At 44.1% G+C, this 26175-nt stretch overlaps 4 protein-coding genes across 4 annotated transcripts; 2 read left to right on the forward strand and 2 right to left on the reverse strand.

The window, feature by feature from the left end:
- On the forward strand, window positions 9319–11199 carry LOC8082378 (early nodulin-like protein 1). The gene is made up of 2 exons (XM_002456421.2): window positions 9319–9665; window positions 10556–11199. The coding sequence occupies exons 1-2, from the start codon at window positions 9473–9475 to the stop codon at window positions 10969–10971; spliced, it is 609 nt and encodes a 202-aa protein (XP_002456466.1). The 5' UTR covers window positions 9319–9472; the 3' UTR covers window positions 10972–11199.
- On the forward strand, window positions 12849–17880 carry LOC8054731 (homeobox-leucine zipper protein TF1). Its single transcript, XM_002456422.2, has 12 exons — window positions 12849–13005; window positions 13994–14214; window positions 14429–14546; window positions 14785–14991; window positions 15245–15598; window positions 15727–15834; window positions 15932–16117; window positions 16233–16398; window positions 16521–16792; window positions 16896–16991; window positions 17111–17520; window positions 17624–17880. The coding sequence occupies exons 1-11, from the start codon at window positions 12850–12852 to the stop codon at window positions 17507–17509; spliced, it is 2283 nt and encodes a 760-aa protein (XP_002456467.1). The 5' UTR covers window position 12849; the 3' UTR covers window positions 17510–17520; window positions 17624–17880.
- LOC8054732 (pentatricopeptide repeat-containing protein At1g69290) lies at window positions 18228–20769 on the reverse strand. Its single transcript, XM_002458575.2, has one exon. The coding sequence runs from the start codon at window positions 20549–20551 to the stop codon at window positions 18527–18529; it is 2025 nt and encodes a 674-aa protein (XP_002458620.1). The 5' UTR covers window positions 20552–20769; the 3' UTR covers window positions 18228–18526.
- Window positions 23209–25215, reverse strand: LOC8082379 (RNA-binding protein pno1). The gene is made up of 3 exons (XM_002458576.2): window positions 25054–25215; window positions 24689–24954; window positions 23209–23830 (listed from the first exon to the last, which is right to left on the reverse strand). The coding sequence occupies exons 2-3, from the start codon at window positions 24926–24928 to the stop codon at window positions 23408–23410; spliced, it is 663 nt and encodes a 220-aa protein (XP_002458621.1). The 5' UTR covers window positions 24929–24954; window positions 25054–25215; the 3' UTR covers window positions 23209–23407.

Consider the following 26175-nt stretch of genomic DNA (forward strand, 5'->3'; position numbering starts at 1 on the left):
CGTTACGACTATCATTGCAGCATCATTCCATGCCATGTCATGACGTGGAGAATGACCATACAACGACCATACCAGGACGTGCGCTGATGCCAGAATAGGACAAGCTTGCTTACAAGCCAAGTTTACTAGTATCTCCCTCCCTTGGGCTCATGACCATCGAATTATAATGTAATCAGGTGCCTAACTTACCCTCCTCAGCCTAACCTAGCGGTCCCATTGCCAAGAATCCCTAGCGCTTGATTCAATGGGCTGCGCGGCCCACCATCTGATCAATCTGATGCATGTTCAAACTTGATTAGAGACCTTCCTGAGCATGCCAACACCTGGCGATCCCACCGCCACAGTGAGCGGTCCCACCACCAGGGACTTAGTGCCTTGTTTCTTCTCCTTTCTTCATGTGTTGTTTCAACTAGCTTATAATCCGATGGCAAACCCTAGAGGGTCACTAGATCGATCCAATGAGTGCAAAAATAGCTTGCCAAGCTTCATTTTCAAAGCCTTTTCAAAGTGCTCAACTCTACCAAGTGTTCCAACATTTCATGTGTGTGAGTTAGCATTTTTCAATTATTTTGAACATTTTTTCTCTTGTGCCTCACCACATCATTGTATGTAATGCTAATGCCATGTTAGCCACACCTAGTGATACTAGATAACCATCTCAACTAAAGAGTTCCTATCTTAATAGTACAATTATCTATCCTAAATTTGATCATACACACTATTGTGCCTTGACCAACAGAACAAACACCTTAGCCTATACCTTTGCCTTCATTCCATCGAGCTTTGTTTTCTCTTTCTCTTTTCCAAATGTTGAGCATATGATCATCTTGTGTCCTCCTTCATCACCTCCATGAAATCCATCTTGCTCAACCTTTTGGTGTGGACATCATCTAGCTCAATCAACACTTAAGCCAAAGATTAGTACGTACACTAGTTTCCACTCAATTACCAAAAGCAAACATAAGGCTTTTAGTCTTATGATGCAAATTGAAGCAACCATGGATTAAAGACCAAGTCTTCTACTATTGTCCTATGCACAAGGTGAATTAGAAGACTTGAGTTTTGTCTGGTGTTCTCAAGTTGTCGTAGGTGGTCATTTTGATTTGAGATTGGGTTGGTCATTTGAGATTGAGTTATCCCTTTTGCTTGTATCTTGTTTGTGCTTATTCTTAATATGTTTGTGTTGATCATCAAGAACTGAATGACAAGGTGTGAATTTATTTAAGTTGAATGTGTCTATATCTGTGGATGTTGTGAATTACCACTAACATTGTTGTGAATGGCATTCATGTTAATGATATTTCTATGAAATGGCACAAGCTAATAAGAGCTCCACTGATAAGATTGAATCTATAGATAAACAATATGCTTGAACCCATACAAATCACAAAATGATAAGGACGTAACTAATAATTTACATTGAAGGCACATCTAGCATTTTGTTTTTCATAATTCATAGATGTATATATGATTGTCTCCTAGAACCATGTTTCATGAGTTTCTATCACAGACCAAAACAAAATGGATATCTTGCCCCCTAACTATCTACCTCCACATAACTAAAAGAATGAGTTCTGTCTAGCTATGTAAAAAATTATAGAGAACACCTTCCTTAGTTCCCAACCCCTTTGACTAGCCATATACACATGGACACAACTGAAAGCCCAAGTTTGGTTTTGGTAATTAATGACACCAAGTTGCTAATGTCTTGTGTTTAAGTGATTTGAGTTAGGCATAGCAACACATGTGATGAAGGTGCAAGGTGGCATGAAAAGGTGGCCACATGATTACAAAGAGATAAAGCATGAAGTGGAGATCATGGTGATAGGCAAGGAGTAAAGTGATCAAGGCAAATGTATAAATATAGGGTTTTGCTTTTGCTAGTCTAAGTTGAGTAGAGAAGTGTTTGACTGGGTTTAGGATAGATAGCCAACTATCAAGAGGAGATATCACGGTCATCTCTCGAATCAAGTGCTACTAGGTCCATATCATGAGCATATGCATTAGGATCTAGTAAAGTGCTAACCTAACTCCTTTGATGAAAATGTTTATGAAAAGCTAAACACACTTGCACTTGGTGGTGTACACTTGTTGGTGTTAGCACATTTGCAAAGGAGGTGGAGTTTCTAGGGTAGAGAGGGGTTTAGGTTCCTTTTTTAGAAAATGAAACGCATATTTTCTTTTACACCGATGGAAAGTTGAGAGAAATCGAGGGTTCTCACTGAGAAACACTCATTGGATGCTGGTGTTGGCAGCATCGGACGCTGCGCCAGACGTGCTCTGTGCGTCCGGTGAGTGGTACTTGCTGGGGTGTACACACCAGACCCACTCACAGTAACATGAGCGAGTCCGGTGATGTGCGTCCGGTGGTTCACTGTAGAAGCGCTCATGGCATCAGACGCAGGTGTGCGTCTGGTGGCCTGCGTCCGGTGACCCAACGTTAAAAACATCCTCTCTGCGTATGTGTCCGGTGTGTACCGGACACGTCCGGTGAGTACTTAACCGCGTCTGGTGGTTTGAAAGTGACCGTTAGAGATCGACACATGAGATTCAAAAGTTTGACATGTGGCTATCTTCTGAGCACCAGACGCAGGGTTTGAGCGTCTGGTGGCTGACCTTCTATGCGTCCAATGCCCCCGAGTTTTGTCCAGTGAAAGAGTCAACAACTCTATTTGTTGAGGGGGCTTATAAATAGAAGGTGGCCGACCTTGGGGTCTTTATTGCCGATTAGCTCGTGATCCATCAAGTGGGTGTATCGCCACAACGAGGACTAGCTTGCCGAGAAGCAAGTGAACCTCGATAAGAAATCTTATGTCATCTCTTGCCGAGGATTATCTATTGTGATTGTGATTATGAGTGATTGGTTAGATATATCTCTACTCTACAACGTTAGTATAACAATCACTCTCCACTCCTTTACTTACTTGCATATCTTGCTAGTTGTTTAGCTTGTTTAGCATAGTCTTCTTGTTTAGGAGTGTAGCTAACCTACTTTTGTTGTTGTGGTTTAGTGTTTAGTCTTGTATAGCTTAGTTAATCTAGTGCTAGTTTAGCTTCATCATTTGTTTTACTAATCAACTTGTCTAGTTGAGTTTGTAGAAAATTTAAATAGGCTATTCACCCCCTCTAGCCATTTGGACCTTTCAACCACCATTCACATGCATGTCAGATCTATTCCTCCCCTAAACTAGTATAGACCTACAATGCACAAAATAAAAAGTTTAAAGACCTAAAAGTGCACTATTTAAGTTAATGGACCCGCATGACACAAGAGGGAAAGTTAATGGACTTATGGTGCATTCTTCTCTATCGAAACCTTAATTGCAAGATTCGTTTGTTACTGGTAAGTTTAATATTGATAAATAATTAGGTAGCAAAGACTCCTAGTTAGGGACAAATCCAAAGGGTTGCACAAGAATGGCATGGCATACCCTAGGCCCATCTCGACAAAGGTATACTTGGCAATTTTGTAAAAATTCTATCCAAAGTGTTGTGTGGTCATCTATCTATCTATCTCTACAGCTTCTCCTTGTGACTTATGAGATTGATGGGTCAAGGCCGTCGATGTAGCACCGACCCAGGTGACAAAAACCTACCACCTAACTCTTGACTTAGGAGGTGACGCCTAATGAAGGAGTAATTAAGACTGCTAGTGGCCATCCAGGCATTATCGTCTACTCGACCGACTTCTATCCACACCATCCATGAATAATATATATTCTGGCTCTTCGCCTTTGAGCAATATAGCACAATTCTTCCACTCCTGCCCCTTGATTGGAGGAAATCAAAGAGGGCAACCATCACACCTGGTCAGAAGCTTGTACGCCTCCATTCCCCTTCCTCCTTTCAAGGTCCCCTATATCTCCCTAATCATAACTTCCCTCTCTCTAATCTAATTTGATGCGGCATATGGATGAAGGCATGAGGCTCATCTCGGTCTCGACTCGTCTTGTAGCCTCTTCTAGTGATTGCTCTGTGGCTCAGGAGCGGCCAGTCATGATGGCTCAAGCAGTGGTGCAATCAGCCCTCATCACCTCTCCCTTGCCTAGCCCAGCCCCCCATAGCATCACCACAATGTCTGGGCATCTTGTCGCAGAACCTCCTGAATTAAGTGGCCCACATGCACCCATCATTGTCCCAAAGACTTCTGATCTACATGCACGAGTTCCAAATGACTCAAGAAGTCTGTCGGGTGTCCTCGGAAAACCCGAATCATCCACGTTACATTCTTTCCAGGAATTCCCTCATCAAGCATTATAGTATTACAACATTTTCATAGATAAGATAAATCAGAGTAAAAGCAGAAAGGTTACATAACATAGATTGAAACTTAAGTTCAACGGTTACAAACCAAAAGTATTTAGTACATAAAAGGTTCGGAACTTTATATTACATAAACCATAAGTCACACAACTTGCTTTACTTGCCCAAGGTCACACATCAGATTCATCATCATCACTTTCCTCCACAAGAGTGAAGTAACAACGACCATCAAAAGGATTAACAAAGGGTTCACCTGCAACAGGGGTTAATAAACCCTGAGTACAAAAGTACTCAACAAGACTTAACCGACCATAAAAGAGGTGAAGACTCAGGTATGCAGGCTATAGGGATTCAAGGCAAAGCTTTAGCAAGATCAAAGCATTTCTTTTGCATAGAAGCTTACTAAGATTCAAACCTACTTTCAAGTTTTAACTTAATGTTATCATTTATGACTAACCAAATTCTTATCAAACTTTCATAAGCAAACCATATCTTTCTTATACCAAAGATTCACTTATTACTACGATGATGGTGTGAGGATTGAGGCTCCATTTCCGAGGAAACACGGCGATTCGAATCGATTAAACCCAGCTGGGGATTCAGTACCACACGACATATGTAGAACTTAATCTTGCATATGTCAACCTTTTCTATAGATCCTCCCATACAAGAACGGGTCCAGCGTCACCCGAGAGTATAGTACACCACCATCCTACAGCCAATCTAGATGTTTCCCGGTCATCTCAGATCCGTAAGGTGGGTACACGCTACTCTCGCCATCTCTCCACTTCCAGTACGCGGTTAGCCGTTCTCAAGTATCGGAATAGCTATAGGTAAGGCTTACCACCGCATGTGGGCTGTACTCAAAGGTCTCAATCACAACAGGCCAACAACGGAACGGTCCTTAATCGACACAGTTGGAGACACTACTTTAAGACTCCATTCTTAAAGCAAGTCCACCAACCGGTCTCAACTTGAAACATCATTAACCATAAAAGTATTCCACAACAACCCTTCAAACTTTCTCATTTGAAAACCTATCTAATAAGCATGGCTAAGCATACTAAGTATTTTCATAAAACAAGTATCAAGGTTAATATTGAAATCATCAAGGTAGATAATGCAGCAAATAGGATTCACTCAACTCCTATTCACCTAATGCATCATATTAACTCAAGTGATATAAATAACTTTATGAAAATACAAGGGTAGGGTTTAATGTCCGGGGCTTGCCTTGACCGGAAGGGAAGTCCGACAACTCAGCAACACTAGAAGGATCCACAAACTCGGAAGCAACACACTGAGGATCAGATTCCTCCGGAGCGTAGTCTATACGTAAAAGTGCATATGCATGATTATGAGATACTCATGGCATGATAAAGACAGGTTACATGTTCTTGGATGATAACAACAAACATAACTATCTCGAGTACAATTTACCTTCATGGTAAAGAAACAAACTAATCTAGCTATCAAAGCATGGATTATTACTAAACCAATTTTATCATCTTTATTAAACCATGTTGTGAATCTATCATACCACAAAGATCATTTATATGAAATAAACCATAACCAGGGAGCATATCATGCTAAGTGACCACTGGTTGCCAATCAATCCAAAATACCACTCAAATCCTAAAAGGATTAATTATTTCTATTTCTTTTATACTCATTTTAAATAGCTTTATTAAGAAACAGAGCATACTTTATCAAAAAGAGCTGAAATTATTCCTGAAGCTAGATATCAGTAACATAAGTTCACATGTCAAATTTCATGATTTTTGGATATACCCATAAATTATTAAAAATCATGGAAAATTTATTTATTACTAAACAGAGGCAATTTATATATACATGCAAACCATCACAAAACAAAATCTAATATTTTTCCTGTGTCTTAATAAATTTATGTAACCTACACAAAAATTTTCATCATTTTTGAATCACTACACAATTTACAACATAAATTCAAACATCAAGCATTTTTAAAAAAAAAAGAAAAAGAAAAAAACAGCACTGTACGCGGGCGGCCCGCTTGGGCACGGCCCAAGTCGGCCCGGAAGCCTTCCCGCGTCGCGCACGGGCGCTGCTTCTCTCCTACGGCCACTCACGGGCGGGTCCCACCCGTCAGAAGCTTCCCCTTCCTCCCGCCTCCATTCCGGCGAGCTCCAGCTCAACGCCGGTGAGCTTCCGGCTTCCGCAGCGAGGCGCGCTAGCTTCCCCGGTTCCTCGCGCACCCGTAGACCCCCTTTACACCCGCTCTCCTCTAGCCTAGCCCCCACGACCACGGGCACGGCGGATAGCCGCCTCGGCCGAGCAAACGCCGGCCGCCCCAGGCGAGTAGAGCGTGAATTGAGCAACGCAAAAGCTTTCGGAGCTCACCGCGACTTCAACCGAGCAAGAAGCGGCAGAGGAAAGGCGCGGAGCGAAGCTGGCCACGGTGGAGCGTCCACGGCGGCGTTTCGGCCGGGGTTGGAGAAGAACGGATCGGATGGAGGGCTCTGGTGGGTCAGCTCTTGCGCTCGGGGGCGCAATCGACTGCTGAGAACTTGGCGAAGCTATCGGAGTGCTCGGGTGGATTGGGAAGGGAGCAACCGAGGTGGATTTTGATGGCGCAGAGGGGTCGTCGGAGTTGGGTGAGAAGAAGAAAACAAGGCGGCCGCTCAGGGGAAACACCGAGGAGAATGGATGAGCACGTCGGGGCCGTGTCCACTTCACGGCGGACACGCGCAGCCAAGCAGCTGCGTGGTCCGGTGCGTGGCAGCGCGCGCGAGAACGGTGCCTGCCCGCCCTGCAGCCGCGGTGGACGAGCTCGTGATCCCCATTGGATCACTGTAGCTCTCCCTTATCTCCTCCCTTTTGTTTTATGTGAAAATTGACCAAAATTTGAATAGAAGTCAAAATTCTGCCAAAATAAAAGTTGTGCAAAATTTTATGAACTACAAAATATATTTAGGTGTCCCAAGCTGACTCTGAGTGGAAACTAGTGATTTTGCCAAAACAGTTTTTAAGTTCAACTCAATTCAAAGAAATTCAAATTTTTGAATTGGGGACAAAACAGGGTTTCTAAAATTACTTTTGATTTTGCATAACAACTTGAAAAACTCCCAACATGAAAGTTGTTCAACTTTTTGAGCCCTACAACTTTCATGTTGACCATTTTTCAAAATTCCAAACAGATTTTGAATTGGAGATTCAAATTAGAAAAGGGGACATTTTCCGGAAATCTGTATTTTCAAAATTACTTTGAATTTTGTACTGAAACTTCAAAAACTCAAAACACCAAAGTTGTACATCTTGACAAGATCTACAACTTTTCTTTTGAACTCAACTCCAAATTTTGCTTGGTTTTTGAATTACACAAAAGGGGCAAATCCTGGGTTTTAAAATTAGGGTTTTTCCCCCCTTTAGCTCTCGGAAAACTTTCACCCAAGGATTTTAAACACCAACATAAGCATCCAAACACAATATAGACACACTTTAATTCCCTAAGCACAATCAACCAAAATAAACTTATTTTTAAGTTAATGCATAATGATGACATGTCACGTTTTAGATTGCTTAACACCAGAGTGTTACACATCTCCCTTGTGCTACCCCTGCGCCAACAATGTCCCCTCGACATTAAGTATGCTATGCCCTTTTCTCCCTCTTTCTTTGGCAAATGTAAATGTGGATGTTAGTGTACATGTACCGATGTGAATGTCGATTGTGTATGGTTTCTAAACTTCCATTTGACACCTATGGTTAACATGTGGCATGGATGCTCTCTGGCATGGGATGTATTGGTTGATTACTTATGCATTATGTGGTTGTAGGATTTGTGAATTATGAATAAGGTCGAGACATTGGTTGAAACTTCTTGCCATGGAGAGTGATGAAATGGATATGTTTGTGCTCAAGAATGCTCTAGGTATGTAATTGCTCATTAACTAGCCCAAAGATAGGGAAGGAAAATATTTATGTAGTGCCATAGAGACTAGAAATAAAATAGAGGACTATTGGTGAATAGAGATTTGTTGCAGTCTTAGATGATGAATCGCATAAAAGAATAACTACCTCTTTCGTGCATATTCTAAAATATTAGTACGTTGTTTGAACTATTTATATTGAAACTTAAGATTTATTGTGTTATTTAATAACTATATACAACCATAGAGAAATTTCTATAGTGCTTTGTTGAATTGCTAAATCAATTTTATTGAATGATATATGAAAAATTTGTTGGGCGTACTCTAGCTATGGAAAAAGTCCTATATCCACCACTCCTCCCAATTGATTAAGTTTTAATTTTTGCCTGTTGTTTGTAAGTTTGTCTAAGGTTAGCTGTCCGATCTTCTTCTTTCCATAAAAGCGTGACAAAATTAATTAAATTTTATGTAAGAAAAAATATAAGGAAAATTTAGTTCTGAAAACAAAGATGCCACGGTAAACTCTCTCAACTGAACTGGTAACGTTCACCACCAAAGGCGATGCCATGTACTACAAAGTTTCCTGCCCTTGTTTACCGCTTTCTTAGATAGACGTGATTTTGAAAAACCATAGCTGAAAGTAATAGTTGCTGATTTGTTGTGAAAGAAAAACACTACTAAATAACTGGAAGATTTGGCAAATAAGGTCAAGCGAACAGGGTCGAAATTCTTATGGTCCGAACTAAATCACATAATAAATGTACACACTACAGTGCTACACAGTCCAAGCAGATTGGGCCCATTACACTACTCATCCATCCCTTTATTTTCTCTCTCGCAGACCTACCTTGATAGTTGATATAGCTGTTCACATGAACTGATCAGTAGCACTAGCACCAAAGGCATGGATATTCGTCACCATCGTATACGAAGTAAAGCATAGCTTCCAAAAACTCTCGTGGCAGCAAGAACACACGACAGGACCTAACGCCACGCCATGCAGGACGGCACGTACACACAGAGCATAAAGCGCGGCAGAAATATGCCTCGTCCCAGCGTTCACGTTCCCTGACTTTTACGTAAAGAACCCGTGCTACGAATACGATCTCGCGCGCTAAGCTTTTCTACGCGCTTATAACCATGCCGGCCCTGAACACCTGATCGATCGACGACGCAAGCCAGCAACGCTCAATCGCAACGTACGCTCGATCGCACTCTCGCACGCTAGCTAGCTAGCTAGTTTTTGGCCGCGCCCGCGCGCACTCAGGTTTTTGGCTGGCCGGACGGCGCACGGGCGGATGATGAGGTGCGTGAGCGTGTTCCTGGCGTGCCTTGTGGCGGCGTCGGTGTCGTCCACCGCGTCCGCGTTCGTGTTCAAGGCGGGCGGCACGGGCGAGTGGCGCGTGCCTGCCGCGGCGGCCGCTAGCGGCAACGCAAGCGCGTACAACGCGTGGGCGCAACGCAACCGCTTCCGCGTGGGTGACGCCATCGGTGAGTGAGCAGCTAACCCGATCGATCTCTCCTCACGCATGCATGCATGCATGCTGTTTTTGCCGTGGCATTCATCAGTTTCCGGTTCCGGGATCGATGTGCTGCTGTATCCAGCGTCGCACGGCGCAGAGGCTAGGATACGCACCGATCAATATTAAAAAAAAAAACTGCATTATATTTTCGTTCTGAGTCGGATACGCTGGTATGAATTCATTGCTCGAGATAGTATGGGGATGCCATGGCACCTGTGTCTGCACCGGTTCCAGTGAAGTCCATCTGGAGAGGGCGGCACGGGACGGGGATGCGGGGCAGGCGTCCGTCCTGTGGCTTGCATGCCGGCGTCTAACGGTTCTCAAGTTTGACTTCTAGGACGCACGCATCCTCGTTGAATAGAATTGGAAGGCCTGCAGACGCTGTTTGTCGAGATTCCTGTAACGCTCTATCGTCAAACTTTTTTTTTTTGACAAATTCTATCTTCTAATTTTAAATCTCGAGGAGTGCAATCTATCTTTATATCTATATATATATCCATATCTATATCAGTATTTATATTTATATCTATATCTATATGTCTGCACCGCTGGAAAATCATGGTGATTCTGCGAAGGGAAGCGTACGGGAGTTGTATGCAGCGCTGACCCAAGTAGGATGACATTCGCTTGCCTAGGCTGCAACATTCAATGCAGCGTATCCTCGGGATTTTTACAGTGGTCTTGCCGTTTCTGTCTCCACAACGGCGTGACGCAATCGCCATGCCTAAACACTCAATCTCCCTTAATCGCATTGCTAATGATGACAGTAACTCACTAATCATAAAAGTTCACCGTTCAGTACAACTCTCACTGATTACTGCATTTCAAATTTTGACTGCGCCGCGCGCGCCCATGCAGCTTTCACGTACCCGCCCGGCAACGACTCGGTGCTCCTCGTCGACAAGAGGTCCTACGACGCCTGCGACACGAACGCGCCGATCGACACCTTCGCCGACGGCAGCACCGTGTTCACCTTCACCCGCTCCGGCCCCTTCTATTTCATCAGCGGCAACAAGGACAACTGCAACCGCGGCGAGAAGCTGATCGTCGTCGTCATGGCGGAGCGCGCCGCCATCGGCAACGGCACCGAGCCTGGCACGGGGCTGGCGCCATCCCCCAATGGCCCATTCTCGTCCTTCTCTCCGCCGCCACCCATTGGCATCGACATCTCGCCGACGGCGGCGTACCCACCAAATGCCGCGGCGCCCAAGATGGCAGGAGTTGCCGGCGCGGCCGCGTTCGCCATTGGAGCCTTGTTCTGCGCGCTTGTTTGAGACGTGTGTTTTGTTTCTTTTAAATTTAAATGTTCGCATGCGCGCGAAGTGGAGGGAGATGATCACACGGCTGCTTTTACTAGCTTGCTCAAATTATACATGTATATCCGATTGAGTTGATGAGTGAGTTTGTTTTTAATGTATATTTAATGTATAATGTATCAAATGTTGATGTAATGTATGTATTGTTGATTAATTCAGAGCTGATGGAAATGTGATTATTGACAATGTTCCCTTTATGCTTATTTCCCTAATAAGCCGCGCTATTTATTTGCAAGGAAAAAGCTTTGACCTTACGCATGGAAAACATTTATGCAAACTAAGGTCAATGAATTTGGCATAGGGCAAAGCTTTTGCACATTTTTAAGTAAAAAAGAAAAGAACCCTAGCTTAGATGGACCATTAGATGTACAAATCGCCTTTTGTGTCCTCGTAACGATGAGCCCACTATCCGACAGATTTCGAAAAGGCCACAACATTTTATTGTAAGAGCATAGTCCAACTACTATAACAGTCTGATCCTTATAACGGGCGGCCCAAATACGACAATGTAAGACATTTAATAAAAAAAAAAGAAAAAGATCGCTCTTGCGACTTAACTTGATTATCTTGATAGTATCTTTAACGGCCCAACATCGTATCCGACTATGTGTCATGTTTGTTGATGTGTAATGTCTTATCGAGGCCGGGGATGTAAGGCCAGGGCCGTGAGTTTGCCCCTATTTGGGTTTGGTGACACACCCCTCTTCACATCCTCTCTTTATCAAAATCATTATCCTTTTTAGTCAATGCAAAAGGTTTAGTTTCTTTCGTTACAAAAAAAATCATATTTGATTGTCGATTGGGCTAATGTATAGGTTAGATTATGGACCCGATCTTTTTCATTCCACCCTGGTAATTATTAGGAACGTGTACGTTTAAGAAAATTTACCTTAGTTGATGAAATTATATACATGTCTTTTTGTTGTGAATTTTATTTTATTCATTTCAAAGACTCTTATAACCATCAAAATTATGAAAATAGTATATGTGGAGACCATCCATACAACTTTTGCATTTTTCACATCCAATACATCCCGGATTCTATATAATTGTCTACATTTGTGCCATAATTTCCATAATCCATTGAAATTTAATTAAGTTTGTTTTGGTTGCATTCTGGAAAATCTAGACTCACCTAAAACACTTCATGTTATTGTAATTGTTAAGATAGGTGAAGCATTTGAGGCAACAAATATAGCATTGTATATTTCTATCACAAAGTGAGATTTTGTATTTCTATTGCCATCTTGTGATATCAAGTATGATTTACAAGATTTTTTTGTTTATTTTGTTCTTCATTTCACCCCTCCACTTTCACATTGTTAAGTTTTCACCTTGTTGTGTATTTATTGTACTGCTTTAATAGCATATGAGACAACTAGTATATGATTATATGAGATAAATACAGCACATATGTGACCACCTAATTAATTTTTCCCAATTTTGCTCACATTTTCCTAAACTTCCTTGCATTTTTTAATATACACGGGTGAATTAAGGTGAAAAAGTTTCCCTTTGAATATTTTATTGTTCCTTGATTATGTTTTATGCATGATGGCTTATAGTTTAAAAAAATAATTATAATAAAAAAAGAAGTAGAGATATCTTTCGGCTGCTTCCTTTTTCTCTCTCCTCTGACGAATGTTAATTTTTTATTATTTATAAAATCAACCAAATCCCATATACGTATCACACCATGTCAGCGCGAGACCAAAATGCAGTCATAGGTTAGTGGTGCCTATAAATAGAGGGGAGGGCAAGGGAAAAGCAAGGGGAATGTAAGGAAGACTAACTAGACCCAAACCCAGCTTGTAGGTACTGTATTTAACTTGAAAGATGGAAAGAGGTGAACCATCAGGAGGTGACCCATCTTTGATGGGGCTTACTGGTGGTATCGATGACCCATCTTTGATGGGGCCGCTTTATGTTATTGACTACTCATCTTTGATGGGGCCGGTCGATGGTGTTGGCGGTGGGCTTGAATCACAAATGGTATTTTCTCATGTTTTGTTGGATTTTCTTGCTTCTTGTTAAGAAATGTTTTTTGCTACAAAAAGTTTCTTCAATACCACCTTCTCATACAAGCCTTTGTGGTATATTTCTTGGATTTTCCTTGGTTCGACGGTTTTGTTCTCTTTGAGTTTAACTCACTTCATCTTGTTTTGTCAAAGTTTATTATTGGATTGTTGTTTTGTTTCTTGAAAAAGGATAAAATTAATTAATTCTCTTAATTAGTTAGATTTCTCATTTCAACTAAGTTTTCAACAAGTTATTCTTCTCCCATGGTCTTTAATCAATCTTTGCTTTTGACAAACTATCGTAAAAGAACTTCGCTTTTGATATATGGTAGAGTTCTAAATTTTTAGTCTTTTATTGTTTTCCTAAAATGATTGTTTTAGTAACCTTTCCACAAGAAATTATTTCCAAAAGTCTAAATAGGCTTTTGTTTTCTATATTGGATTTAATTCTTAGGTTATTTTTTGGAGAGGTTAGATCTATATATGGACATGTTTTTTAGAGGTAAATAGTTAGCCGCTAGTATCATTTATTTGTTGGCATCAGAGCTAGCTCGTAAACTACAGTACCAGATTTTTATTTGCATTTTTGTTGGGGGTCCTTATTAGACCCTTAACTACTAGCATGGTTTGCCAAAATTGTTTATTATGGACTATCAGTGTGTTTTGTAAAAAAAAAAGTTTTGTGATACAAGCATCCAAATCCATGGAGACGGCCTAATCACTTGGCATTATATTCTATACAAGTCTAAATTAAGTGTCTTGGTATAGATCTTTGGAACGATATAACACAATAGTAGGTCTTGAAAGATCAAGAATCTAAACAGTGATGTGCTATATTTTCATTGCAGAGCCTTTGTATGTTTTGTTTGATGCTCTTTTGCACTAAGTTTCAAAATAACCTTTTCTACTATTGACTTTTAGAATGGGCAAATTTAACACTGAAAGTGTCGTCACTTTAACAGAACGACACACCTGAGAATGCCCCAAGCAATCAGTCTGTGGAAGTACAAGCTAACAATGGTAACGAAGAAAGCCCCGGTGATGGTGCCGCTAGAATCACTGAGATTGGTTCGAGCACCGCAGGCAAAAACAAGAAGAAACGCGGTGATCGCCAGGATGGTCCACAGCCAAACAAGAGGTCGCTGCACAGGGTCACCAGCCAGCAGTTGGAAACACTTGAAGGGTATGGTTCCTAGTGGACACGTTGTTGACTTGAAGCTAATAAAGCAAAATATTTTTTTTTAAAAAAAAGGTGCAAGAGTCAACCTACTAGTCGCATTTCTTGAGTTGTTACTTGTTGCTGAGAATTAAACAAATATTTTCCTTTATATCAGTTGCCTTTTCTTGGAGATGTTATCATTTGTCTTATGTTTTGTTGTTGTTGAACGCGCATGCAGTTTCTTCAGCATATGCGCACACCCTGATGACAATCAAAGGAGGCAGCTGAGTGAGTCGACGGGTCTTTTGCTACATCAAGTGAAGTTTTGGTTCCAGAATAAGAGGACCCAAGTAAAGGTCTGGTTTTATATCAATGCGATTTTCCTGCTTGATTCCACTAGCTTTACTATTATTGGCCTTTTTTTCTAGATTTTTTTTGTCAATAATAAAACGGGCGACTTCTAATATCGAAATCAGGACTAGTTCTTGACATAGTAGGACATCACGACTTTCGCTGACAATTTTTATATTCATACTTGAGCTATTTGGCCATTTGGAATTTCTAATCGTTCTAAATGTTCTATGGCACAAATAGCACCTGAATGGAAGAGAAGAGAACTACAAGTTGAAAGTTGAGAATGAAACGCTGAAGGAGGAAAACAATAGGCTTAAGCAGTTGCAGAACAATATTATTGCTCCTGCTCCCTGTGCCAAATGCATTATTGATCCAGGACGCCTCCTACTCGAGAAAGAAGTTGAACGTCTGAAGGAGCTTAACCAGATGCTGCAACAAGAGTTACAGGTATAGCATCTATATAAATATTATCCCAAGCAAAATATTTTCAATCTTCCTAACCAACATTTTTTTTGAGTGAATCTTCCTAACCAACATGCATGGGACATTGGGACTGTCAGTTTGCAACTTTGTATCAGATACAGATTATACTTCTTCTCGGAGCGGAAAGATTACACAAGTCGCTCGCAAAGCATTATAAAATCTGTATCTGTATCTCCAATTCCACTGATATGATACTGCATCTTTTCTTTGTCTGCAGCTACTAAAAAGCATGGATGATGGAATACCACCTATGGCTATGGATTCAGCTGTCGGCAATTTCCATCTTGATCCCTTGTTAGAAAATATCTTCGTAGTGCAACATGACGAACAGATGCTTGCCAACCTAGCCCAGAACGCAGCACAGGAGCTTCTCATCTTGGCTAACCCCAGCAGCGCTCTCTGGCTGAATGTCCCCGGTGGTTCCTTCGAAACCCTGAACATGGCTGCCTACACCGAAACATTTCCTGGGCAGATGAGTGCAGATACCATCACAATGAATACAGAGGCTACCCGTGCCAGCGCTGTGGTCATGCTGGACCCTAAAAGTCTTGTGGAATTTCTCATGGATGCTGTGAGTAGCATGTATTTGACATCGATCCATCGTTAGAAGCTAATGCCATATATATATATATATATATATATATATATATATATACCATTGCCGATACGAAATCTGAACTCGGCTTGAAATGACTGCAGGAGAGCTATGGCACAATGTTCCCTGGACTCGTCTCCGCTGCGGCGACCACCAAGGTGTACAGTTGTCCTACCGGTCGCGAGGAATGCTATGATGGGGCTATGCAGATGGTATGAATTGTTTCTTCGCAGGTGAAAGATGTGTGTTCTCTTGCTAACTGTTACTCACAGATGGTCCTTTCTCTTTTGCACTGAAAACGAACGACAGATGACTGTTGAGCTGGTGTTCCCCTCGCCCCTGGTGGCGGCTCGGAAATGCACGTTCGTGCGCTGCGTCAAGAAGCTGGAACAGGGAGCCGTTGCTGTCGTCGACGTGTCTTTGGACGACGGTGCCAGGTGCCGCAAGATGCCATCAGGACTAGTGATCCAGCCCATAAGGTACAACACCTGCAAGGTATGTATCACATCACATCCCAGATAGGGAAAAGCTTCAACTAAACTTCACCCTGTAATTAAGTATCTACATTGAGCATTGCATGTTTGATCTTGTTTCCAAAACTAATTCACAGGTCACCGCCATCGATCACGTTGTAGTAGATGGCACTATCACTCATGACCTCTTCGCTCCATGCCTGAGCGGCCTCCTCTTCGGAGCCAGGCGCTGGCTGACCAGCATGGCGCGACAGTGCGCGCGAATCAGAGATGTGTTCCAGGTCACCAACTGCACCCTCAACGGTAATGGCCTAATGGGCACAAAGATATATATGTCTGTCTGATTACTATCTGAGACTCTCACTACCTACTTGAATGAATCAGAGATAGATATCTATAAGCTTTTTCCTCCTGGCCTGTTTCAGTCACTTCAAGGGGGAGGAAGACCATCATGAAGCTAGCAGACAATCTGCTGGCCAGCTTCACCAGCAGCGTCACCGCCTACCCTGAGGACGCCTGGAACTTCCAGTGTGGGCTGGGCACGGAACAAGACATCAAGATCATGTACAAGACGCAAAACGAGAGCACCAGCAGCGGCAGCCCCACCGCTGTCGTGTGCGCGAGCGCGTCCTTCCTGGTGCCGCTGCACATGGGGAAAGCGTTCGAACTGCTCAAGAACAATATGCTGCGTGCCAAGGTACCCCGGTCTCTCTCCGTCGTCCTCAGGTCACATGGCATGGCAAAGCACAATCCCCTGTCTCTCTATTCACGTTACCAACGGGTGGTTTGGTGGCTGGCAGTGGGACGTCCTGGTGAACGGAGGCACCGTGAAGGAGGAGGTTCGTGTGGCCGATGGCGTCGGAAGTGGCGACGCTGTCTCCATTCTGCATGTCAAGGTACCAGAACATTACTTACCGAGCACTGATGGCACACTCGACGCAGTTTTCGTTCATCTCTGAATTGTGATTACACCTGCAATTTTCACATCTGACTTGAGTATTTGCAAATCCATCAGCATGGCCATGGCGCAAACAGGGACACCGTGATGATCCTGCAGAACACCTTCTACGATGCGTCTGGAGCGTTCATGGTCTACTCCTCTCTTGACAAACAGCTGCTGGAGATAATTGGTGACAACCAGGCAATGAGCAACATTAGCCTCTTCCCCGCCGGCTTCTCCCTGGTTCCCCTCACCGACCCGGCGGGGCACGATGGCGCCGGAATTGCACAGCCTGGGGCAACTGTGATGACTGCAGGGTTCCAGATTCTGATGAAGCTGGCCCGTGGGACTGGCCTTTGCTCTCGCTCAGTGACGTCGGTGATCAATATCATGACAGACAACATTGCCAACATCAAAGACGCTCTGTTGAACAGCCACCCTGTTTTCTATAAGAGCATCCAGCCTGTCAACTAGATAATAGCAAGGTACTCCTCTTCGTTGATGATTATTACCACTGTCAAAATTGACTAATGGTGGAGCCACCATTTTCTATATAGAGGATACTAACCCCTTTGTTGTTTTCCATAGGGAGAAAGGGAGGTCCAATGCTTGTGGAGGCTGCTATTTAAATCAAGAATACTGAAGCGGAATCCATCAGCTTTGATCGCCTGCATTTCTCCCGGCAATATTTACCCTATATAGTAAACTGAGTCCTCGTTCCGCCTACTATGTGGAACTGCTCTTGTATCAAGAGCCTGTATCAATGTTAGTGGAACCAAAGTTGTGTTATGTGAACCGGGCATCTGATAATGTATGCCATGTTAAAACCTCAATTTGCTTGTTAATTTGTTTTTTCATGATAAGTTTAGTGCTCATCTGCTACAACACCAGAATGGCAATTGATCAATCTGAGTTATTGCCTTATTGGTTTATATGCAAGAGGTCGATAGCAACAGAGCAATGTTGAAATCCTTATGCTAGTCACACATGGAGCTGGACGAAGAATTTATCACAGCCATAATACATGCATGACGCGTGATAACTGAAGCTGGTTTAGGAAGTCAAACTAATTTTTGAATGTTAGTGGGGAGTGAAAGGGTTGCACAACGTTTAGGGACAGGTGAAAAAATATATATCCCAAGACAGATCATTTTGTTTACCACCAAACCAAAAGAAATGCACTTCAGCAAGGTATTTCAAGAGAAACTCGTCATTGATCATTTCAGTATTATACATGGTCTGGAGTTCGAACCAGGTCTTACTGAAAACTAGTGCCTAGACAGGTCAGTATAGCTACAGAGTACAAAAAGTAAACATCCAGTCCTATAAATAACATAAAGAGCTTAAGTGAGCCAATTTATATAACCTTGGTACAAATTTATCACAGCTTTACTTTAACCATCTCTAAAGATCCGTAGTGCTTGCTACAGCTTTCTGAAGATGATGAATTCAATCGGACACATAACAGGTAGATAAATCAAGGTTGTGACTTTATGTATTGATACCAGCCCAATTTTTGAAAGCTACCAGGGCTTCCATTTTCCTGAAGTTTCGCTTTCTTAGCTTTGCCACTTTCAGTTTCTTGTGTGTTTCCATGAATGCTTGCTTATACCTCCATTTATCAATAAATATTTTGAACTCTTGCGCCTTTTCAATCACCTGCATCGCCATATCAAAGAACCCTCCTTTCACCAAAGCATAAAGAAAGGCATCAATCAATTCATGGTTGAATTCAGTCCCCTTCCTCCTCACTTCTGTCCACAGTATGAGCACATTAAAGTATTTCTCAGCTGAGACATAACCATTGATGAGTGAAAGGTATGTCTGATTATTTGGTTCAAATCTAAGGAATACCATCCTTCGATATGTTCTTCTAGCATCCTCTAACCTCCCGACCTTGCAGAAAGCATGTATTATTGAATTCCAATCATGTGTAGCAATCTCTATTCTCGGATCATCAACGACTGAGTCCAAGAAGGAAGCCATGAGGCCAGGCTTGTTGTTTTCTGTCAAGCCTGTCATTATAGTAAGATAACTTGTCCTAAGTTCTGGTAGCCTTGCCTCCCTCATGTCCTTGAAAAGAGCAAATGCAGACTGGAAATCATGAGCTGTCATGGAAGCATCAATAAGAGCATCATAACTACCAGCATCAAGCTTTAGCCCGGCTGCACTAATCTCTGCCACAAGCTGTGCAGCCTCTGCAGTTTTGTGCTCCTTGCAATAGGCTTTCAAGATCGAAGAGTACACACCAAGCCCTATAGAGGCTCCTTGAGCTGTCATTTCATCGAGTATGCTATGAGCTTTGTTCAATAGACCAAGCTCAACACAAGCATTGACAATCCCAAACCCAACAGAATCCTCAACTGACATAGATTGCTGAGTGAGCTCAATCTCATGTGCTTGGATGATCAACTGAGCTAGTTCCTTAATCCTTGATTGATCAACAAAGCACTGAGCAACCTCACTATAGGTTTCCTCATCAAATCCATTGTCATCCCCAACTCTGCGCTCCTTCACTGCACGAAGAATGATTGGTGAAACCGACTCGAAGTCACCAGATTTGAGGTACCCACTAACCAGATTCTTGAAAAAACCCTTCTTGCTGAAGCCCAGAGCATCAAGCAATGTATCGAGCTCATCAACCCGACTGCGAACACCTCTCCAAGCATACAGGAAGGCGAGGCACCCAAAGCTCTCTACATCTGGCGAGACCCCAACCGCCGACATAGTCTCCAGCACCCGCTCCGCATCTACCAGCGAACCTAGCCCGCGGCAGCAACCAGAAAGGATAGCATTGCAGGCAGCGCGGTCAGGGCGCATCACCGCCGCCTCAGCAGGGGACTTCTCCTCCACCACGAGCTTGCAGGCCTCGTCGAACACCTTTAGGAAGGCCGCAAAGGCGCCCGGGTCGGCGCGGGTGAGCTCGATAAGCGGGTGTCCCCAGACGGAGAACGCCGGGAGGCGGCGCCCGCAGCGGAGCATCGCGCGCGCGAGCGCCACCGCCGGGGCGGCGGACCCCGCCACGGCGAGCGCGGAGAAGAGCGCCCCAAGGGCTGGCTCCGGGACGGGCGCCGCGTGCGGGCTCTTCTCCAGCAGGAAGACAGCCGCGGCGAAGGCGCGCTTGAGGCCGAGCCGGTGCTGCGCGGCGGCAGCGGCGGCGAGGTGGGAGACGAGCGCCGCCGAGGCGTGGGGCGAGGGCGAGCGGGATGCCGCGGCCAGGGACTTGAACGCGAGCCACGCGTCGTCCGAGCGGCCCTCGGCGACGGCGGCGAGTAGGTCGGACTCGAGCGCCGCGGCGTCAGCGACGGGGAGCGTCTTTCTGGGGGCGGGATCATGGGCCCCGGGCGGCGGCGGCGGAGGCGGTTGGGGCCTGGGGCGCGGCGCGAAGATGGATGGCTGGAGGAAGGAGTAGATGGTGGGGATCTCGTGGGGCTCCGAAGAGGAGGACGAGGAGGAGGAGGTCCTCGCGATCAGGGGTAGAGATGGCCGGCACCGGAGGCGGAGTAGAGCGCGCATTGGTGGAGGCGCCTTGCCGTTGAGGTGTTCGACCGTTTGCCTAGGAAAGCAGGAAGCGAGGGAAGTGCCGAAGAACCGAAGCTGGGCCACAGGACGATGCTGGAGCGCTGTTGGCTCATCATGATCCGGGACATCGAGGGGAACCGTCCGATGTACAATTAGGCGGCCTAGATCTAAGGCCTGGTTTATATAAAAAACGTTTCAGATTTTGATACTGTAGTATTTTTATTTATATTTGATAATTATTATTCCATCATAGACTAATTAGACTCAAAAAATTCGTCTTATAAATTACAGACAAATTATGCAATTAGTTTTTTTTATATATATTGAATGTTGTGTGCATGTGCCGCAAGATTCGATGTGATGAAGAATCTTGAAATGTTTTTAGATTTTGGGATAAACTAAACAAGGCCTAAGGGGAATTGAGAGGGTACGTGATGCGCAACGGTGGCAATTTTAACTTCTAAGTATGGAATGTGGTTTTGGCGGAATAGAACGTCTTTAGCAGCATGCCTGTACAAGAGGCAGTTTTAACTTCTAAGGATGGAACGTGGTTTTAGTGAAATAAGATGTCCTTAGCAGCATGCCCCTATGAAGAAACAAAATAGAAAAGTTAGAATATTATTTTATAACATGGAAACGTAAGTGTTCTAGAACTAGGATGTTTCTGAAAACTCAGAACATGACCATTTTTTATGTGTTTAGTTGCTAAGAGTCAAGTTTTTAAAGATGACTCGACGTGATAGCTCATTTATATGTTTTGGTTAACGAGGAATGAGTGTCTTGTTTTCTATTTAGTTTAGAGATAAGAAAAATAGAATTAACTAGCCGATATGATAAACTCACTTGCTAGTCTTTCTTTCTTTTTTTCTTCCTTTCATTGTTTTGGCTTTTAGATGCACTCATCTACCAGAAGTCCAGAACCATGAACGCCATTGTTGAGTTGCCGTCCATGGACGCTCATGACAAGATAGAGCTCATGCGACGAGGCCAAAGCAGAGCTCGCCCAAACAACACCAGAGTCGAGCTCTAATCCAAAATGTCGGGCTCCACTCTATCAGCCTCCTCTCGCAACCATGGCCTTGGTCCTACGAGTTCCATTCCCGCTCGACAACCTCGCGAACTTCTTCAGCGCTCCATGGAGCCCTTAAACCTGTGCCGCCCTCTGCCACCCACGCCCTCCATGCCTCCACCCTCGATTGCACCAGAAGCTCCACCTCGACCCATGTAGCCGCCACGCATACTGCACGCCTCCTCTTCTCCCTCACACACATGTAGCGCTTGTCTCACCTAGGACAACCCTATCCGTTAAATTTTAAGATGAGTTGCACCCACCTCTGAAGCGTATATGCCAAATCTCGTCTTCAGCCAAGAACGAGCGCGTAGCTCAATGGCTAGCTACTCCATGTGTGAGTGTTGTCGCCCGAGTTTGATCCTGGTGATCACAACTCGGGTATCTCACCGGGTCATATGCCCTAAAATAAATTTTGTTGCCTCCTCATGTGGTGCCACAATGGTCAAAATGACGTGCCCGCCGTCTACGGAACCCTGATGACTCGGTCGATCTCAATATGAACATGATCTTCAAGCTACGTGTAGTTGTAGGTCTTAATATGTGCGTAGAGGTGTGAGTGTGTGCATGTGTATGGTGTGGGTTTGCGTGTATTTGTACATGTTCAGATACTACAGCTATACTCAATTAAGAGGCATAAAAAAATTGTCTCCTAGCCGAACACCATGTGAATGACATTAAAAAAAAAACACCATGTGCAAGTAGGACATCCCACTGGAACAACACCATCCTCCAACCAAACATTCATTAACACGATGGTACGTCGGCTGCCGACTCATTGCACTTTCTGTTTTAGCGTTTGTTCCGATAATGTCCAATCCGAAAAAATTGAGGACTAAGGGCTTATTTAGATTCGAATTTTTTTTTGATTTTGACACTATAATACTTTCGTTTTTATTTGATAAACATTGTCTAATCATAAAGTAACTAGGTTTAAAAGATTCGTCTCGTGATTTACAGATAAACTGTGCAATTAGTTTTTATTCTCATCTATATTTAGTGCTTCATGCATGTGCCGCAAGATTCGATGTAATAGAAAATCTTGAAAAGTTTTTGATTTTTTTGTGAACTAAACAAGGCCTAACAGAACAGATACCCAAGTCCTCTGCATCACAAGTTCACAACTTATGCAAAGCCTTTGGAATCCTACGAACTGCGCTAGCGCTACGGACAGAACTGCAGACGTATCCTCGCTTCGTCTACCGCCCTCAATGGCTGTTCTTTGCTGCCGCGGGAAGTTCATTGAAAATACGGCTAGCATACTTTCCTAGTCGGCGCGGCTGTTCGAGCAGAGCGAGCACTGACAGATCAAGATGATCACGTTTCCAACCGAAGTGTTTACCGACCATCGTTGGCTTTTCTGACACATAGTTTTATAAATAATGTATATCTAGATACAAAAAGCACTGGAACTTTAATTTTAAACGGAGGAAGAAACACAAAAGGCCAAAGAACTTGCAACAATTTGAAAAGTTGAGATAAAGAAACGCAAAATGCAGCAGCCAACTTGACATACAATGTACCAAATGCATCATTACAGCGCAAATGCACTGTTTCCTCCATGGAACATGTAGAAACATTATGCAATAAGCAGCAAACCAACAAGCACAAGAGCACACACGGCATAGATACCAATTTAAATATCCCAGCATCAAAGTACGCTCTTCATAAGGATACAATAAACTGTCCCACTCCCCCGAGCACACAAATCAGCTACTATAACCACATATTGTGTGATCAAAATTGCAACCATTACATGGTGCGAGCAAAACCCATTTAATTTAATACCTTTCCGCCAACCTAGCTGATACAGCCCTTAGCTTCGAATACACTTTGCCAGCAGGAGAACCCAAGATGAGACTGCAAAGCGAATCCCGCGCAACCTTGATGTTAACAAAGGATCCAAGTATATGGATCTTTGTATCAGCGATAACGATGCGGGTCCTGGTAGAGTTCTCAATGGCATACTTGGTCTTGCCTCCTTTCCCTGATAGGCGGCCAATAGCACGCGACAGATGCTCCCCTCGCAGGGTCTTCACGTCCTTGATCTCAAAGGAATCCACATAGAGGTCATCAAGACGCAGCAAGGCGACGGCATCAGCAATGTCAAACCCAAGCATAAAAGCATGCACAAAGTCAGCACACTTCTGAAGGTTGCTCACATCTGGTGTATCTTGTCTTGTCTTTAGCTCCACCCTCCTTGCCTGGAACAGAGGAAACGGTTTAATGGGCCTGACACTGACAGATATGATGCAGACGACACATTGAGCATTCAACATTTGAGTAATAAGCTTACAACGTATTTTAAGTAGAAAACATAGCAGGCAGCCATACATCTAAGCTCAGAGCCAACAGCCTAAAGTGACAAGGACAAACCAATTGAGTCCTAAGCAATTATCAATGCAGAAGCAACTATAATCTTGTGGTAGCAATGACTCAGGCAACATATGCAAAGTAGAGAGCATTCATGGCATCAAGTAGTTATTTTACTGAGGCCACTAGTATGATATTAAACTAGATGAGGGACCAATATATTCAATTGTGCATTACTTGCTTAGCAGCTTTTTTTTTAACCGGGGAGTTTCCCCGTTCCCACTCATTTTGAGCAGAAATACGCTGGGCACCGGGTTCAAACCCAGGTGGCTGAGCTCGCGGCTCGCGATGCTGACCAAACGAGCGACTCGCTCGCTCCCACTTGCTTAGCAGCTAAGATACTATGATCAGAATGTGTAGAATTCCTAGCTGGCTGGCTTCAACAAAATATTCATAAAGCTTTATCCAACAGACAAAACAATAGGATAATTCTGAATCAAATCTGTGCTGTCAATCTTATGCATCCATGGTAGCTTTTGATATCAAATGTAGCCACGAGAATGGAATATAGGAATATATAAAATGTCTATATACTTCGAATAGATAAAATGTCTATGTATCACTTCAGAGTCTGAAACCAGCTACACACTTCAGAAGCGAGAACACCCAAGCAACGGCAACCAAGCTCAAACAAAATAAAGCGTGCAGCGTTGACGTGAATAATTTCAGACTGGGCTATATCCCCTTACCTTGAGGTTCATGCGTATGTCGATCTTCATGTGCTCGTACACGGGCGTGTAGATTTCCATCCAGCATCGCTTGAGCGGCGCGAACCGGTGCTGCGGCACGGTCACTTTTCGGAACTGGGGCCTCCCGCCGCTCATCTCACTCGGCATCAGAGCATCGAATTGCGGCTTCTCCACGGCGCCCGGCCCCGTCGGGTGGTCCACCGCCATCTCCGAGGAGGAACCCCCCGTCGCGGAGGCCATCGAGTGCGTTTTCAGCAGGGATTGATCTAGTAAAGGGACAAGGGTCAAATAGCCAAATAGGTTGAGGTTAGGGATTGGGAACTCGGTTTCGCACAGCAGACAGGGAAGAGAAGGAGTGGGGATACCTGGTGGGCGCTCTTCGCCGGCAAAGTTATCGCCGAAGGACTCGTCACCTGGCGTAGGGCGGCGGCTCGTCGGTAGCCTAACCAGTCGTCGCAAACAAAGGGAGAGGGGCGAACGAGCGCACGGCGGCGGGCACTGGAAAGAGAGGCGGAGAGTAGGGTTTCTGCGCAGATATATATTGTAATTGGGCCTTTAATGGGCCTTCTCCTTCAAAGCGGAGACGTGTGTTTGGCAGCGGCACGAGAAGGTCCCCGTAAAAAAAAAAAAAAAGTCCCCTAATTTTTTTCCCCAAACTCTAGTTTTTTTTATATAAAAAAAAAACTCAAACTATAACATGTGGCCAGCTTGCACGTGCGTCCCCATGGGCCCATGTTAGGGTCCGACAACTATTGTAAGGAAGATGGTGGCAACCTCTCTCTCTCCTGCCTCTCCCTCTCTTTTTCTCTATCTCCAGCGATCAGGCCTTCTCTTCTCCATCTCTAACATCGAGGGAAAGTAGGCCGCCTAGGCGGTCGAGGCGGCGATCAAGTGGTGTTCAGGTCATGTCGGTGGTGGAGGTGGTTGACCTAGCTTGGGGCAGGGCGCCATGGCTAGAGCTCACCGATGTGCTACCCTAGGGTAGGGTAGGGCCGTAGGGGGCTCAAGAGGTGGAGATTTGTGCGAGGCGAGGACGAGGACAAGGACAACGGAGCTCGCCCGGCTACCAAAGGTTAGCGGTGGACGGGGAGGAGGAGCATGGGCAGGGGTGGGTGCACGTGATTGCTGCTAGCCGGGACAGCGAGGGAGGGAGACGGGGGTGAGGGAGGAAGGTCGTGTCGATGCGAGCCATGGGAGGAAGAAAACGTGGAGCCGAGGTTACGTGCTAGCTCCCAGCGCGCGTGATGAGTCACAGTATAACTTCATCCGATTAAATTCCTAAAAAGAAAGTATGAGAAAGGTCATGAGAATAAAGATGAAAGTTAGATGGAGGGAATTAATGTAGAAATTAGACTTTTAATCATAATAATTTTGTTTGGTTTGTGGAGGAAAATAAGGAGAGTTGAAGAGAGAATTTATATCTCATGCTTAGTTCGTGGTTTTTCCAGTGGAAAATTATACAAGTCAATGATGAACGGTGACTATGC

This window comes from Sorghum bicolor, chromosome 3, assembly GCF_000003195.3.
Source record: "Sorghum bicolor cultivar BTx623 chromosome 3, Sorghum_bicolor_NCBIv3, whole genome shotgun sequence".
NCBI lineage: Eukaryota > Viridiplantae > Streptophyta > Magnoliopsida > Poales > Poaceae > Sorghum > Sorghum bicolor.